This window comes from Bos mutus, chromosome 26 (assembly GCF_027580195.1).
Source record: "Bos mutus isolate GX-2022 chromosome 26, NWIPB_WYAK_1.1, whole genome shotgun sequence".
NCBI lineage: Eukaryota > Metazoa > Chordata > Mammalia > Artiodactyla > Bovidae > Bos > Bos mutus.
In genome coordinates this window covers 11145812-11164604 of record NC_091642.1, presented here as the reverse complement: position 1 = coordinate 11164604, position 18793 = coordinate 11145812, and the positions used below count along the sequence as shown (strand labels likewise).

Genomic DNA, 18793 nt, shown 5'->3' with positions numbered 1-18793 from the left:
GCACTTACTCAGCCCTGCCATTGTATTGTGAAAGCAGCCATTGATATTATATTGTTGTCTTGTAAGTGCTGATGAGCAATTGCATATAGAACAGAGGTTTAGACTTGTCGCCCAGCCAGCTCTGTTACCTTGTGTAGTAGAGACTCTTTGTGACCCCATGAACTGTAGCCTGCCAGGCCCCTCTGTCCATGGAATTTCCCAGGTAAGAGTATTAGAATGAGTTGTCATTTCCTTCTCCGGGGGTTCATCCCAAGGCAGGGATCAAACCTGCGTCTCCTGTATTAGCAGGCGGGTTCCTTACCGCTGAGCCACCAGGGGAACCCATTACCTTGTAAGCAGTGCAGGGTAGTAATAGTGTTTCTCATTTCTTTTTGTGACTACTGTGATGAATTCACATGTCCTGAGTCCCCTCATTTTCCATTGATGGTTAAGCCAGTTATGTCAGTGGGAAAAACATGGACTCACCCGTTGCCAGTCCCAAGGAAATGGGACTCACAGGGCATTAGGTTGATAGGTTAGTGTCTTGTCATACAGGTTTATTTTTTTCTTTTGTGCTGTTATTTAATTGATACACTATTTGGTGCTTTCATCTACTTCCAATCTAACAGTTCAGTCTGTATTTCTTCAGGAATTTTGGCTTCCTAACCAGCTAGGAATGTTGATAAAATTTGATAAAGTTCCTTTATGTACTCAACTTTAAGCAGTCGGCTCAGAATATTTCTGTACCACTTGTTTCAAACAGTGGAGTTCTTGGCAATGATTCGGTGCTCTGCTTTGCCAGATTTTAATAGTCATTTTAATGCCATGACTTCTGATAACTGAGCTGTCTTTGGAAATAAAGTTTTAATTAAAAATAATTTTTTATATGTTGGAAATATATAATTTATTCTCAAATGTTGTATTAATATTATTCTTTAACTTGTATAATAAAATTTAGGACATAGAAAAAACTTAATTTTCAAATAAATTTTTCAAACAAAGAATTTTAATCTTTGTTTAATTTCTCTGTATAGGGGTATTGAATGGACAAGTTTAACTGGTTTTCTTTCTTTCGCTACCTCAACACCAAACAACATGGGATTAGTGAGAAATGAACTTCAACTGGTTGATCTTCCAACAGGTTTGTGTTTTTAGACTATTAAAATATTTAAAATGGTACCATCATGTTAATCAAAGATGCCGCTATTTAGAAGATGTGTTCAAAGTTCTTTCACCTTGGAATTTTATTTATGTATTCATTTTTATATGTTTATGTATTCATTTTTTGGTTGCTCTATAATAATTGCCCTAGAAAAGACTCATCATTGTTTGTATGCAAATTGTGTTAGCACAAGTCCATGGAGTACCATTAGCCCAAATGGACAGATTCATAAATGGGATATCAGTTCTACTTCCAAGTACATTGTTCCAGATAACCGAGGTACAGTTTTGAAATAAATCTTTGTAGTTACACTTTTTTAGAATCTTTTAAAAAAATTTTGGCCTTTTCAGGAAGCTCTTAAAAATCTTACAAGGATTGTTGTAAAATGCTCAGCTTTGAAACTTTTGATATTTTCTGACTGACTAGTAGGAAAACTTAATTTAGGAGTTTAAAGGCATTACAATAGGAAATATTCCAGTAAAGTAACTTGTTCACAATTGTTAAAAACCTGCAACCCTTTCAAAATAAGAACTTAAAAGCAGAGTAAGGTGAAGGTTTTTTATTATTTTTTATATAGCACATGGAATGATTTCAAGTATTTTTTTTTAACAAAATTATGAGGAGTTTTTTTTAATGGCTTAGCAATATAAATGTATGTAGTTTCAACCAATAAGTTATATATGTGTGTAGTAAATCATGTTTATGGTTGCTTCCTTGTATTGTCAATACATATTTCCAGTTTATAGTTCTTACTTATCAGATTGTGTTACTAAGCCTCAAAGAATTAGCTCCTATTAGTCCAGTGTTGCTCTAGTTTAATTGGAAATGACCTGCCTGGTGACCCATATCCCTGCATTCCTGATTTGTCGGTAAACTGACACTGATCACTGTAGTCACATGATAGCCCAGGGATGAAATGCTGTCCTGTAGTATCATTCACTAAAAACATGCCTGTGCATTTGTCCCATCAGCTCAGGTTCAGAACTCTTCACTTCAGTTCAGTTGCTCAGTCATGTCCGACTCTGTGACCCCATGAATCACAGCACGCCAGGCCTCCCTGTCCATCACTAACTCCTGGAGTTTACCCAAACTCATGTCCATCGAGTCAGTGATGCCATCCAGCCATCTCATCCCCTGTCATCCCCTTCTCCTCCTGCCCCCAATCCCTCCCAGCATCAGGGTCTTTTCCAGTGAGTCAGCTCTTTGCATCAGGTGGCCAAAGTATTGGAGTTTCAGCTTCAGCATCAGTCCTTCCAATGAACAACCAGGACTGATCTCCTTTAGGATGGACTGGTTGGATCTCCTTGCAGTCCAAGGGACTCTCAAGAGTCTTCTCCAACAAACATCACAGTTCAAAAGCATCAATTCTTCGGCGTTCAGCTTTCTTCACAGTCCAACTCTCACATCCAGACATGACCATTGGCAAAACCATAGCCTTGACTAGACGGACCTTTGTTGGCAAAGTATCAGAACTCTTAGATAACTCAAAATCTGTCTTTCACATATTTCTTTTTGAAGAACAGATTTCTAAGTAAAAGATACTGACTTTTTTTGGATAGGACATTTAGGTTCATAAAATTATAGATTTTTACAGCCTTGTCTTCTAAGGAGACCAGCAGACTAGCAGAGCCAGGAAAGGGTGTAGGGTATTTGGCGAATAATAATAGTGAAATTCAATGTGATGGCCTTGAAGAGCAGGGAGACATGTAGGTATCCATTTGTCTTTGAATTGAGTCTCTTCTCCCTTTTGTTTAATGTAAATAGAAATCTAGGAGATGCTATTAAAATATTTTTTCAAACATAAGGTAGAATTTTTTTTTTTTTTTTTTTAGTTATAGAAAACTGTTTAACTTCTTTGGATGTTAACTCATTCTTAATATTCCTCAATTTCAGTTTATAGAGACTTTTGGAGGAACATGTCAAAATATTGTAGTTGAGTATTTTGCACATGGGACAAGAAATCTTAAATACCTATTCAAAGAGTGTTTTCCCCATTAGTTAATATTTGTAAACATGGAAATGTTTATAATACTTTGAATGTACCAGTAGTTTTTATAGTAGATAATTGCTTTACTATAGATGCATTAAAACTTTAGAAATTGATGTTTCTAAATTTCTAAAATTGAATTATTTGAAAGGTACCATAGAAGGGCGTTAAGAAATTCTATAAAAAATGAAAATATCTTTTTATAGATATTTGAATGTAAGTAATACAGTGTTGGTCTTATACTACTTTTGATTTAGTTTTGAATTTAGATGATTAGAAACAGCTTAAAGCAAATGGAAGAGTGAGAAGGAGACTAGAAGGTACCACTGATCAAATTACACTGGTACAGCTTTTAGTTTCTTACGCGTTTCATGTGTTGTTTTTACATTTTGTTTAATATTTACAATTAAAGGCAGGAGCATTGCTTTCCGTGGTGAACGAGGTAATGATGAGTCGCCCATCGAAATGATTAAAGTATCTCATTTGAAGTAAGTGTCAACCTAAAAAAAAATCTGGTGTTATCACTAGGGAATCTCAAGCATTTTTTTTTTTTTTTTATCTTTAAGGAAATGAGAACATGCATGCATGTGCATAGAATTTCTTAGTGGTAGGAAATTGTGATGTGCAGCTGTATCACAGAAAATAGATTAATTGCAAAACTAAGTTGCTGTTACTTTTAATTCTCCATTCAGATAAGTCACCATAAGACAAGGTAACTTATCTGAATCTTAACATTTCATCAGATTGGTAAAATGGGTGACCCCATTTTGTTCAACTATAGCTATATTGATAGAAGTACCTGTTACTCACTAAGAAATGTTAGTTATTTGTTGAAGTTCTTTGTTCAGCTTTTACCTCAGTATGTGCTTATTGAATGAAAGAATTCATTTTCCTTATTTATAACTTAGATCTAATTGTAGTAAGTTTTTTGTTCCAAGGAAAAATATATGTAAAGCAGAATCATTGACAACAGAGATTGACTGAAAACTAATCAAAAGAACAAAGAAAGAAGGAGTAAGCACGATGAAATTGTTTTTGACATTCCTTTAGCTTTTTGAGGATCTCTGCATTTCCATATAAATTTTAAAATCAACTTAACCAGTTTTATGATAAAAGGTTACTGGGATTTTGATTGTGATTACATTGAATCCGTGGATCAACATGGGGAAGAACTGACATCTTACCAAGTTTTGTGATTCATGAGCATGGTATATCTCTCTGCTTACTTAGTTTTTCTTTAATTTCTTTCGATAATATTGTGTAGTTTCCAGTACACAGGTCCTGTGCATCATTTGTGATTTATTTTTTGCTTTTTCTTTGATGCTTTTATAAATTATATTTTTTCTTCTGTTAATTTCAGTTTTCAATTATTCATATACTGAAATAGTTTGACATAATATTTATTTATAACATTATATAAGCTTGAGTGTACAACACTATGTTTCTACTTCTGTTGTATATACTTCACAACATGCTCACCAGCCAGATTTTATTTTGTCACCAGACAGTTGGTCTCCTTTACGCATTTTACCCTCTCCCCTGCGTCTTTCCCAGCGGTAATCACTACTTTGTTCTCTGTATATCAGTAAATTATGTCAATCTTATTAATTGTTTCAAAGAAAATCCTTTGGACTTCTTCCATTTTTCTTTGTGGTTTTCTATTTTCTGTTCCACTGACTGCCATGCTTATATCTTGTTGAGTTACTGACTTCTTTATCACTGAAATTACCTGTTTGTCTTTTCTCAGAAGTTTAAATCTGATTTGTCTGATGAGTATAGACACTCTAGCTTTCTTTTGATTAGTATTTGCATGGTATATCTTTTTCCTTCTCCCTATTTGTAACTTATCTCTGTCTTTGTATATAAAGGTGATTTCTGAAAGAGAGCATATAATGGGACTTATTTTACTATTTGATCTGATAATCTCTGCTTCTAATTGCAGTGTTTAAGTTATTCATATTTAATGCAGTTATCAACATGGTTTATGTTTTCACCTGCCATTTTGGTAGTTATTTTCTCTTTTCTCATTTTAAGTAAATTAATATAGTTTATAATTATGTTACATTTAATTTCTCCTAGGCAAACTATCAGTAAAACCTACATAAACAAAAGTTCTTTGGGGGAGATCCTCAGTAATTTTTTCAAATGTAAGGGAGTCCTTCCACGAAAAAGTCCAATAATTGCTCAAAATATTTGGAAGCCAGATTTTTCTATTTCTTGTCAGTCTTGACTCTATACAAGCCTACTAAATTAATACATCTTAAACCTCTGGTCACATTATGACCACTGCCTCAAAACTCAAGGATCCCCTGTTCTCTACAGAATGAATCTCTATTCATGATAGCACTGCATTTTAGGATATCTTAGGGCTTTTAATGTGAATCCAAATTCACATGTTAATCTTCTTTCTCACGATGATTGTTCTCATCTCACATACTCTGCATTTCAAGTAGCATATCTCCCCCACACAGCCTGTCTCCTTTTCTGTCTTTTGCCATTTATCACACTTGTAACTCTGCCTAGAATGCCATTTCCCTATTGTCAAAGTTAATATCAGCTTTCATAGTGAATCTTTATAGCATTTACCAGGTTCTCTTTTATTTATATTAGTTATTTACATACATGTCTCTACTTGTTTTTATATTAGATATAATAAAAGTGTAACATGTTTCATTTACATAATCCATTGTGATTTGTAAAATCTGTTCATGTGTGCTGTCCCTTTTTCTTTATCCATGTAGTATTTAGTGAGGTTGATGAGGCAGGTATTATTAACTCCATTTTAAAGCTAAGTAGACTAAAACTCAAAAGGTCACATGCTTTTAGGTCATATAACTATCACGTGGGAGAATCTTAAGTCCTGTGATACACTGAGCTACAAGTCACATTTCCTACTCTTTGTCACAGTTCCTCACAGTCGGCATGATAGAAACTTTACTTACTTTTTCATTTAGTTTTTCCCATAACCTGCATACCAATCAGCCCATTGATGCAAGTAGTGGTATTTTCATGTCTCAATGAGAAAATTGAGTCTCAGGAAGGTTATTTTAAGATTTGGATGTGAACTCATGCATTTTCTGATTCTTCGTTCTGAGCTAGGCTCCTTGCCCGGATGGTGTGTGTGACTCTCACAGGTCATCTTAGAGCTTTACCTTCTTAGGACTACTACTAATCAGGAGGGCTAAAAGTTAGTTTAAATTCTCTTCGTTTAAAATGTGTCATCTGAGCTTTATGAACTTTTTATTTGTACTACTTATGGTGAAAATACTGCAAAAAGAGCTTCATTTAGTAATTTTGTTTATTTTAGGCAGTATTTGGCAGTTGTATTCAAAGATAAACCCCTGGAGTTATGGGATGTTAGGACTTGTACCATTCTTAGAGAAATGTCCAAAAACTTCCCTGCAATAACTGCTTTGGTAAGTTATAATTTTAAAGAAGTAAACAGTTTATTTGGGTATGTATATACATGGTGAATATTTTTCTTTAGCTCAAATTAAAATCATTACTGCTGTATGTTTTATTGCAAAAAATGTATATTCAGAGAAGATGATCTAAACAAATGGAGATAATTCTTATTTTCTTGGATGGGTTAAGCTAATATTATGTTAAAGTCCAATTAAAATTTAATTTAGATATTTTGAGGAGCATGATAAACATATTCTAAAATATTTATGGAAAAATAAAAGTCCTAGTAGCTAAGTTAACCTTGGAAAAAAGAGAGTAATATAGGTGGTATGGGTGGAGGTAGGCCCCATCCTGCTCTATACAGGACATATAAAACCATAGAAATAAAGTAATGTTCAAGCTGGTTTTAGAAAAGGCAAAGGAACCAGAGATCAAATTGCCAACATCCGCTGGATCATGGAAAAAGCAAGAGAGCTCCAGAAAAACATCTATTTCTGCTTTACTGACTATGCCAAAGCCTTTGACTGTGTGGATCACAATAAACTGGAAAATTCTGAAAGAGATGGGAATACCAGACCACCTGGTCTGCCTCTTGAGAAATTTGTATGCAGGTCAGGAAGCAACAGTTAGAACTGGACATGGAACAACACACTGGTTCCAAATAGGAAAAGGAGTACGTCAAGGCTGTATGTTGTCACCCTGCTTATTTAACTCATATGCAGAATACATCATGAGAAATGCTGGACTGGACGAAGGACAAGCTGGAATCAAGATTGTAGGGAGAAATATCAATAACCTCAGATATGCAGATGACACCAGCCTTATGGCAGAAAGTGAAGAGGAACTCAAAAGCCTCTTGATGAAAGTGGAGAGTGAAAAAGTTGGCTTAAAGCTCAACATTCAGAAAACGAAGATCATGGCATCCGGTCCCACCACTTCATGGGAAATAGATGGGGAAGCAGTGGAAACAATGTCAGACTTTATTTTTCTGGGCTCCAAAATCACTGCAGATGGTGACTGCAGCCATGAAATTAAAAGACACTTACTCCTTGGAAGGAAAGTTATGACCAACCTAGATAGTGTATTCAAAAGCAGAGACATTACTTTGCCAACAGAGGTTTGTCTAGTCAAGGCTATGGTTTTTCCTGTGGTCATGTATGGATGTGAGAGTTGGACTGTGAAGAAGGCTGAGCGCCGAAGAATTGATGCTTTTGAACTGTGGTGTTGGAGAAGACTCTTGAGAGTCCCTTGGACTGCAAGGAGATCCATCCAGTCCATTCTAAAGGAGATCAGCCCTGGGATTTCTTTGGAAGGAATGATGCCAAAGCTGAAACTCCAGTACTTCGGTCACCTCATGCCAAGAGTTGACTCATTGGAAAAGACTCTGATCCTGGGAGGGATTGAGGGCAGGAGGAAAAGAGGACGACAGAGGATGAGATGGCTGGATGGCATCACTGACTTGATGGACGTGAGTCTGAGTGAACTCCGGGAGTTGGTGATGGACAGGGAGGCCTGGTGTGCTGTGATTTCATGGGGTCGCAAAGAGTCGGACATGACTGAACAACTGAATTGAACTGAACTGAATGTCATATTGGCCCAAGTAAGAGAAATGGATCAGTATAATAAAGAGCTCATTAATAGGCCCATAAATATTTGGTAACTTAATGTGCAGCAAAGTAACTTACAAACCCAAGGGGAGGAACAGCCTGTTTAGTAAAAAGTATTGGGGAACCTCTCACTTAATAGAGAGGAATACTGGATTTATGCATAATAACCATATTCAGAGGTGGGCTCCACAGGATTAATGACCTAAATGTGAAAATAACTACAGCTATAAAATTAATATAATCAAATATAGAAGAATATTTTTCTGTTCTGGGGCAAAAGAGGATATCAGAAGCTCAAACCAAAAGGCAGAAAGGTAATTAATGAATTTGATTACATCAAGATTGGTGCTTTCTATTCAACGAATCATACCACTGTCAAAGTTAAATACGGAAGACAACTTTAAAAAAAATTGTCCAGTGTCTTAAGATGGACAGAGGACTAACTAATCCTCTAAGGGGTTAATACTGTGGAAACTCCTGCAATGAAGCAGTGGTAGCCCCAGTGGAAAGATGTGACTAGTTAATGAATGTCAGAGAGACCTAAAAGGCCAACAAGCATGTGAAAAAACTCAGAATCCTGGGTTTTGAGATGTGCAAAGTAAAATGACCATGATAAACCTTTTAGACAAACAAAAACTGGAATGCCAGTAGCATCCCATGTGGGTGAGGTATGGGCTGTAAGAATTCTTAGGCACTGCTGGTAGGGATGTAGACCAGTGAAGCCATTCTGCAGAGCAGGCTGGCAGCACTTAGTCGAACACAGACATCCTCTTTGCCCCAGCTGGTCAGCTTCTGGTCATACAGGAACTTCTGTGTGGACATTGAAATTTCAGTGCAGTGTAATTTCCCATGATGAGAGTATAGAGACAATCTGGGTGTCCTTTCCTGGGAAAACTAAACTAAAAACTAGACTAAAAATTGGCAGATGTACCCATGAAGTACTATGTAACATACAGAAACAACAGAGGTGGGACTTGAATACATTGTGCCGAGTAAAAAGAGCAGTGGGATGAGATACATGATCTACTACTGTTCATGCAGACCACAAATACCTTCATGTAAAATAACTACATGTTTAGAATTTATACATATGAGAGGGTATTAGATTAAATGCTTTAGAATAAACAGGAGTAAATAAATAAAAGGAGAGGTTTGGGGTGGGCCTATAGGTGATAATGGGCAATGACTGGAGGAGTGTGTGATCAGTTCATCTAAGGGGGAGGTGGGGACGTAAGGAGTGGGAGGTACCATAACTAAATGTATTATTTTGATTTCAAAAAATGGAAGGCATCAAAAGTTAAAGCCTTTTGGAGTTTGCCATTAAACTCTTTTCCCTTAAGTTCTAATTGAAGATTCAAGGTAGAAGGAAATAGAGATGGATTATTGAAACCTTCTATCATAAGCTTTAATAAAAATGCATGCCTTCAGCCTTTCTAAAAATTAAAGTAAAACCTAAGAACAAATTGTGAGTTCATGTGTAGTAATAAGAAGTGATGCTGGGCAGTGGTGAGTATGACCTGCTCTTCTGGAAGAAAGAGGGACTGAGCACTTGTGGGTATCTGTCTTTGATTCACAGGAATGGTCACCTTCTCACAACTTGAAGAGCTTGAGGAAGAAACAGCTGGCCACCCGAGAGGCCATGGCCCGCCAGACCGTGGTCTCAGATACAGAGCTGAGTGTTGTTGAGTCATCTGTGATCAGGTGCCCTGCTTCTCCCGCTGTCATTTGTAATAACCTGGTTATTACAGATAACCAGGAATTTATTATTTCCTGGTTGGGAAATTTGTTAAGTCCTCGTTGGGAATTTGACGGGTGGCATCCTAAGGCATCTCTAGTCCGCTTTGGAACAGACTTTGATGGCTGTGTACACGCTCACATGACTAAAGAGTTAGTTAGTAATTGCATTGCTCAGAGCAGCGTGCAGTTTACATGTCCGCGCCTGTTAGTGAGCATGATTGATTCTCAGTGCCCTTCGGCTCCATAGACTTCAGCTTCTGATTCAAATGAACGTAGCGTGAACACCCAGGTGGACCCTATTGTCATCTGTGTTCACCACAGAAAATGTATTAGGAATTCAAACTTTTGTACTGCCCCGTCCCCACCAGATTTACAAATAAAAAACTTGAGAGAATGATGCGCCAAGGTAAGGCCTCTGTTTTGCAGCAGAAACAGCAGAGAGTCTTCTTTCCCATGTGAAGTCTAGATCACTCCATTCTTCTGTACAGGGTAAACATTCAGTCATGGTATGAAGAGTAATTTGTGTTTTCCTCTTATTGCCGGGCAAAGATTGGTTTCAGCCTTTTATTTTTAAATGATTTGACCTCCTGTTAATCCATCTGTATTTTGAGTGAGTTAATTCATTATGTCACTCTAGGGGAAAAAAAAATCTTCATCTTCTTTTCCTCTATCCCAAAGCTTGTTGCAGGAGGCTGAAAGTAAATCTGAACTCAGTCAGAACATCTCTGCCCGGGAACATTTTGTGTTCACTGATAATGACGGCCAAGTTTATCATCTCACTGTTGAAGGAAACTCAGTGAAAGACAGTGCTCGGATCCCACCAGACGTGAGTCCAAACTGTGGTTAAACCTGCATGAAGATTTCTTACCATAGACCTCATAAGTTCTATAGCCAGTGAAGCCACAGTTAAGGTGGAAAACTTTCAGAAAAGTTTAATCCAAATAAGCTTTATTAAGGAGATATTACCACTGATTAAATTTGTCCCATACTTTTGGAGAATAGCATTGTAACTATTTTGATGACATACCATGTGCTGCTCATTTTTGTCATTATAATAATTCATGAGGAACTATTTCCATTTTATCTGTGATAGGATTGAGGGAGAATGAGTAACTTTCCCCAGGTTGCCCGGCCTCGTGACATGCCAGAGCAGCGTTTACACCCAGGTCTATGTGTCTGAGTCTAGTCTCTCCTCTTTCCATTTCAAGTATTACCCTGAAGGATTTTATTTAAAATCTAGTATTATTTTTAGGTAACAGTAATCAGGTTGTAGGTGTAAAGGTATTAATCTTTACAAACATATATATCCCCCATGGCCTTGTGGAATTCTCTAAGGATTTATAGTTAATTATTTGTGTCAGCATATATCTCATGGGTTTTTTTTACTGAGTGGATGAAGAAAATGTTTTTGCTAATATTACTATAATTGTTAAGTAGAGGATGAGATTATATATATATATGTGTGTGTGTGTGTGTGTGTGTATATAACTTACATATAACCAGCATGTGAACGGAGAAGGCAATGGCACCCTACTCCAGTACTTTTGCCTGGAAAATCCCATGGACGGAGGAGCCTGGTGAGCTGCAGTCCATGGGGTCGCTAGAGTCGGACACGACTGAGCGACTTCCCTTTCACTTTTCACTTTCATGCATTGGAGAAGGCAGTGGCAACCCACTCCAGTGTTCTTGCCTGGAGAATCTCAGGGACGGGGGAGCCTGGTGGGCTGCCATCTATGGGGTCGCACAGAGTTGGACACGACTGAAGCGACTTAGCAGCAGCAGCAGCATGTGAAAGTGCTTTTCAAGCTGTAATTCCAGTTTTACTGTTACATAGAATGAGTCATATCTGAGATTTAGTGATGTCTGTCTTAAACTCTTAATAGTGCCAAAAGTTTTCACTAGTTTGAAAGGATAAAAATAATGCAAATGTGAAAGATTGATACTTGGCATTATAATAGGAGCAGTAACCTAAATTTAAGTGCATAGAAAGAAAAACTGCAGTTCAAGAACATGGCCTTTAAGAGTTGCAGTGTAAAGAGCTCTATTCCAGAAAATCAGTTTCCTTTCAGAGCTCCTCCTTTAGACCTCAGAGAAGGCCCCACCTTAGCTTCTCTAGTGCCACTTGCAAATAGCTCATTCTCTTTTGTTTTTTGATTACATCACCTTTGAGATTAGAATAGAAATAATCCAATAATTTCTGAGATTCTAGGTTCCTCCACTCTAAAAAAAGTTGAAAACTTTTGAACACTAGACACATGAATTTTCCTTTTAGTAAGGAAGACAGGGAGAAAGAAAAGTCCTGCTGCTTTCAGGATTTTTGCACAACACAGCTTTTAAGATTCTGCCTCTTCTTATGGAGGTCTGGTCAGGATATAGCAAGTCTTAATTCTGCCTGCCAGATCCTTTTATTCCACAGCTGGAAGCAGTTTCTTCGAAGAATGACCAGCCTAATAAGGATCCAGCCTCCAGTGAAATTAGTGCATATTTTAGAGCAGATTATTTTAGGAAAAGAGAGTTATGTATCTACTGTATAAAACATGAATGACTGATTTGGGTTCATTATTTTTATTTTCAGCAATCAAAATATTTTTCAATGACCAGTGTGTAGAATTGAGGCAGAGGTTTTGTTTATTTTAATCTAATATTTTTCTTTACCTTCCTTCCAAATATAAAGTACTAAGCCACTAAGCCATTTATTTTGAGTTGGAACTTTACCTTTAAATTTTGGCCCCATAACTATAGAGCATATAAAAATGGTAAAAAGAAGAAGCCTGATATATTTTAAATTACATTCCCATGGAGAGTTTATAGTTGACTGACTGCCTTTATTCAGAAAACTGTGGGAGAGAATGATTATCCGTTTGCTGCCAGCTTTACTTCGATCCTTTGAACATCGTGTTTTACATGTAGGAAACATATCAGTGCCAACTAATAATACTCTACTGAGTTTTAAATCTTTCATTGGTTCTCTTGGGATTATTTGGAGTCAGAAAGCGAGTTTGTCCCACTTTTCTCCAAAAGCACCTTAGAATCTTCATATGGCTTGTATTCCATCAACAAGCTCTTAGGTAGAAAGTTCTAATACATCACTTGTAATTCTAAGCTGGTGATAGATTTCTGGACTGAAGTTTTAATATTCTAATTTTTAGAAGTTAGAAAGTAATGTAAAAATGTTAAACAAAAATTCTCAGGACTAAAAAAGTTAAATTTAAAGGCAAACTCTTAAATATTCTATTATGTTAATATGGTCAGAAGAATAGAAATAAGATCTTGGACTATTGCTTTATACTGTACTGAATTCTATTTATTTAACATAGATTTCTAAGTTTTTTACTAATAGAATCACTAACATAATTATTTTTAATCCAGTTGTATCTTTGTTTCTTGACTGCCACTAGGATTTATGCAGTATTTGGTGTATGTGCAAGTCTATTAACAGCCAGTTTAGCAAAACTCTGGAGCATTCCTACTTCTTACTAGCAATACTGTGAGAACCAAACATGAATTTTTAATATTGTTCTATAAATGATGAAACAAGATTTCTTTGAATATAAGAATATAAGTAGAAAAGTAATTGAGCAATATTATTGAATAGCTAGCATTATATTGACTCTGTGGCAAACATCGTCATAAGGCCTTTACCTATAAAAATTTATTAACACTAATAGGAACTCCTCAAATTTTATGAGCTTGCCCTACTTTATTGACGATAAATCCAGACATATAAAAATTAAGTAAGCATGCCCCACATCATACAGCACATTCAATGATGCAGCTGGGATTCAGGTCCACACGGCTTTTCTGAGAGCCCCAACTCCACGTCTCTCCATCACAGTACCTCTGTGCTTGTATTAGAGCTGCATGCTCCTTCCAGCCCACTTTGATTTATTACAGAAGTGTCTCATTCTTGTATTTGTGTTTCCCTGTGTAACTTCTCTGCAGAACCTTCTGTGAATTCAGATTTTACAGATGCCTTCAGTGTATAGTATCTCTTCTCCTTCATTATTCATGAAGGTACCGGCAAAGCTATGAATCTTTTTTCTTTTTTAATTGAAATATAGTCGATATACAGAATCATGTTACTTTCAGGTGTACTGCATAGTGATGGATCCTCAGTAGAAGAACTGCTGAACAGTTAGTTGTGAGATAGCTCTGAGTTCCCCCAGAATAAATGTGTTCATCCTTTAGCAGTGAGGGATAACTTGGAGACAGGAGTGCCTGAAAGGATGTCCTTTCCTTCTCTTTTTTCTTCTTTTAATTTTCTTTTTTCTGAAGTAGGTCTTCCTCAAAAGAACTTCTCTATAAATCTAGTTCAGATAATAATGTCCATTGAATTGAAATCTTCTGTTTCTTCTTAGTTGAAATTGAAATGCTAGGTAGCCCTCTTAGTGACTAAACTCTGTTAGTGTTTGATGATGTTCATACTATAATTAGGTTTTATTAAGATATCTTTGGGGCTTCCCTGGCGGCTCAGTCTGTAGAAAATCTGCCTGCAATGCAGGAGACCCAAGTTCGATCCCTGGGTTGGGAAGATCCCCTGGAGAAGGAGATAACACCCACTGCAATATTCTTGCTTGGGAGATCCCATGGACAGAGGAGACTGGTGGACTACAGTCTATGGGGTTGTAAAGAGTCGGGCACAACTTAGCAACTAAACCACCAGCAAGATATCTTTATTATTTTATCACAGTTGTTAAATAAAAGTATTTCTCTGTTGTGACTGCTTATAAGTGGTGAAATTGATGTGTGTTTGTTGCTGTTCTTTTCTAGGGGAGCATGGGTAGCATTACTTGCATTGCTTGGAAAGGTGATACGTTAGTTCTTGGAGATATGGATGGAAATTTAAATTTTTGGGATTTGAAAGGCAGAGTATCCAGGTATGTTTCAAGAACTCAAGTGTATTATTTGGCTGAAACAAAAAATCTCGATATAGTTCCATTGGAGGCCTGTCACTTGGCAATAGTGTCATTAAATATAGTCATGTGCAGGTTGGACCCTTGGGTCTCTTGTTGTAGAACTTGGGAGGAACTGCCTTGAGCTAAACTCTGGGATATTCATAAATGACCCTTACCTGCAGGTGGCCCACACGAAGTGCTGGGGCACTATTCCAACTGTTGTTAAAGAGCAGACCACGTCTGTCATATGCGATCCCTGTCCCAGAAAGCAGAGTGGTTGTCCTGTCATGTCACTAGACCTTATCAAAAGCAGAAATAGAAAGAGACATTGGACATCTCTCTCAATGACGAGAGACTACTCTACTTCATATTGGTGTTTTGGTTTCTGTTTGTCCTCAGAGGAATACCTACACACCGAAGTTGGGTGAAGAAGATTCGTTTCGCCCCTGGTAAAGGAAACCAAAAATTAATAGCAATGTACAATGATGGAGCTGAAGTATGGGATTCTAAAGAGGTAAGCCCAGCTGCACGCGGGCTCACCGCAAATGCAGCTGCTGGTCACAGGAACTATGTACTTCTTTTCCTTCCTTCTGATTTATAAATGGGTTTGTCAAGCTTCTTAGAGCAGTTTTCTTCCTTTAAAAATTTTTTCTTTTGTAGTATTTCTGTTCTAAAGGTGACAGCTCAACAGATTGTTAATGTTACCACCATCTCTGGGACCTTCAAAATGCAGTCTGCATGTGGAAGATAGATTGCCCACGACTGCTCAGTTTTAAACATGAACTGGACCTTCGCCACAGGCACTGCCGTTCTTGCTCGTTTAGTCTGGAATGATAAACATCTTCCTTTTCTTTCTGAAAGTGACAATCAAATTCACTCTTGAAGGTTCAGATGGTGAGCAGTTTAAGAAGTGGAAGAAATGTAACCTTTCGGATATTGGATGTGGACTGGTGCACTTCGGATAAAGTGATCCTGGCTTCCGATGACGGGTGTATCAGGGTCCTGGAGATGTCCATGAAGTCCACATGCTTTAGGATGGACGAGCAGGAGCTGACTGGTACGGAGTTCTAAGGGAAGGATGCTTGGAAGTGTCTTTATTTTGCACCAGCTGTTCTTTTCATGGGAGAGAGCTGCTTCTGTTCCATTTCATTCTTTCTAGGAATCTGTGTTTAAGAATGCATATTAACTTAAAGCTTGAGTGTTGATACTACTGAGATGCTAGACTCTGTAATTAGATGTCAGTCATTCCCCAGTGCTGGTTTACTCAGCGCCCTTTCCTTGACCCCTTTCTGAGTGCTCTGTCAAAAGATGAAAGATGTTTACATGAATAAAAATGACTTCCTCAGACTTTAGGAGAGGTCATCAGAGGACACGAATCTAGTGGTAAAGTACTGCTGGTTTTTTAATAGTGAGTCTTGTGTCTTTTGCAACCATATATCATGGAAAAGTAACTTTGGAAAGTATCATGAATTGTGATGCCTGTCTTATGACTCGTTAAAGGGCCAGTCAAAACAGAATTAGATGATTGCACTACCTTTCCCTTTTTTGTATGGTGGTTTTGAGATTTTTTTCTGAGAATGAAAGCTATTTTAGTAAAAAGTAGCTATGAATGAGAAGTTTGTGAGTGCACTCATCAATTTGAAAATGAGATGTCCCTACATTAAATTTTCTCCAGGCATAACTTTGGTGTATACACTGGGCTATCTAATATGTAAAAAAATATAAGAGAATTGTTTAGTCATTTACAGAGTTTCATCATAGAAACTGTTGGCTCTGGGAATTGTCTGTGCCTTCAGAGTCAGTCTTTGGCATATTCAGAGACAGTAGGGTTTTAAAACATGACCCTTCATTGTTATGTTTGTGCTTGAGGCACTACCGAGTTGCTGTGTATGCTGACTGGGCTGCCTTTAACTTGGATTAAATGTGCTTTTGTTTGTGACACTGCCCCACCCCTGCCACTGTGTTTGGGAACCATAACTTCTTACTCTGTAACTGTGACTGTCCTCTGGTGAGCTGCAGTTGAGCACTGCATTGCCACATCTGTCCTCAAGATCCCTGCCAGCTCTGCAGAAGTAGCAGGACCTCCTTCTAGGGAAGGACAAGCATAGATACTAACTTGAAACATAAAGTTATTGAAGAAATTAAGGGAATTTCAAGAATGATTTTTTTCTTTTAACTTAGTCATTAGTTCTAGGTAAAAGGTAAGATAAGTCACTTCAGTCATGTCCGACTCTGTGCAACCCCATAGATGGCAGCCCACCAGGCTCCCCCGTCCCTGGGATTCTCCAGGCAAGAACACTGGAGTGGGTTGCCATTTCTTTCTCCAGTGCATGAAAGTGAAAAGTGAAAGTGAAGTTGCTCAGTCGTGTCTGACTCTTAGTGACCCCATGGACTGCAGCCCACCAGGCTCCTCCATCCATGGGATTTTCCAGGCAAGAGTACTGGAGTGGGATGCCATTGCCTTCTCCAATTCTAGGTAAAGAAGTATGCAAATATAATCTAGATGTTTGAGAAGCTATTCTTTGACCTTTATCTTAAAATTTGAGTCTGCTGCTGAGTCACTTCAGTCATGTCCGACTCTGTGTGACCCCATAGACAGCAGCCAAAGCCAAGGTACTTGTTTTTAAATTAATCTGTTTATATAATTAATGAGAACCCATTGTTAGCTTAATGGGCTACCATGTTTAATACCATGACTGTTTAATACCATGAATGAACAGGTGACTCTCAACCAGATTTTAGGTTACATTTTCCTTTTAAAATTTTCCTAAAAAAATGCTATTGATTCTCTAATGGTGCAACCTCAGCCAAAAAGGGCAAGTTTTAAAATAATAATGGGGAAAGTCAATGAAATTATGCATATATTCCCCTAAATTGAGCTTTAAACTCAGAACAACACTCAGTAAATGTTAAAGAATAAAGACTGGTGAGAGTATAAACATGGAGTTTGGAAAAAGATTTCTGTGTGTTTGCTGCCAGATATGTGCTGATTTGAGCTTGGAAAAATATGTTTGATGTAATATATTTCTATTCTGAGGAATTAGAAATGTATTTTGGACCTTATTGATATAAGATAATAAAATCATTTGAGGTCATATGCATTGATATAATATTTAGTATATTTGCTTCATTTCTCCTTTATGACAAATAGAGAAGATCGTAATATGTTGATTCAAATTTGTTTTCTTAGGATAGCTTGGTCTTCTTCCTCCACCCCCGCCCCTTATTTACATTTTTCTGACACTGCTTCTTCTCCCGGTAAAAGGGGAAGTCAGACAAATGTAGAAAATTGGAATCCCTGTTTTTAAGTTGGAGAATCCTTCTTATCTGCTGCCTAGATCAGGGGCATAAAATGGCATAAAACAATATTATTTTTAGCAGTGTCTAAAAGGAATCCAGAACTATAAGACTTGTTTAGTAACATTTTGTATGATGCTGTTTCCAAGAACTTTCAGTACTATCTCTGTGGGGTCAGAGACTCTTCAGTCTAACTTTCTGCCCGACACTGAGCCCCTGTGTCTTAAGCAGTGATTACACTAATACACTCTCTGAGTTGCCACCACCAGACTTATACATTGTTCTCTGCTGACTTCTCTGTGAACTGTCTACAGCAGAAGCTTTATAGTTGTATATGATTCTACTTGTTAAAAGCGAAATCTGTGTTTTTGTCTAGAGCCTGTGTGGTGCCCATATCTCCTTGTTCCCAGGGCTGCTCTCGCCTTGAAAGCTTTCTTATTACATCAGCCTTGGAATGGACAGTATTCTTTGGACATTTCTCATGTGTAAGTTTTTTTGCATTATTGTTTTTCTTTCTTAATTGATTTAAGATTGAAGGACATCCCATAAAAATTAGCAGTGGCTGGTCTCCAGGGCTTACAGGCATTGGAACCTTAAAACTGAGTTAAGGCAGTGATGGCAGAGACCCTGAAAGAGTCACTGATCTGCCTCTTGTCTTTCCCACTCTGGGGACCTGGGCACAGCTGTGAATACACGTGGGTGTCTCAGGTGGCTGTGTGCTCGG

The 18793-nt window shown here is 37.5% G+C and overlaps 1 protein-coding gene across 3 annotated transcripts in view; it reads left to right on the top strand.

Moving 5' to 3' along the window:
• Positions 1 to 18793, top strand: part of WDR11 (WD repeat domain 11) — a 59255-nt gene that overhangs the window by 30852 nt on the left and 9610 nt on the right. For all 3 annotated transcript variants that reach the window (XM_070364021.1, XM_070364020.1, XM_070364022.1), the window contains 9 exons: positions 1014 to 1120; positions 3541 to 3616; positions 6436 to 6544; positions 9717 to 9841; positions 10556 to 10703; positions 14648 to 14754; positions 15172 to 15286; positions 15658 to 15829; positions 18446 to 18554. In XM_070364021.1, coding sequence (XP_070220122.1) covers positions 1014 to 1120; positions 3541 to 3616; positions 6436 to 6544; positions 9717 to 9841; positions 10556 to 10703; positions 14648 to 14754; positions 15172 to 15286; positions 15658 to 15829; positions 18446 to 18554 — 1068 coding nt within the window. The remainder of the gene's footprint in view (positions 1 to 1013; positions 1121 to 3540; positions 3617 to 6435; positions 6545 to 9716; positions 9842 to 10555; positions 10704 to 14647; positions 14755 to 15171; positions 15287 to 15657; positions 15830 to 18445; positions 18555 to 18793) is intronic.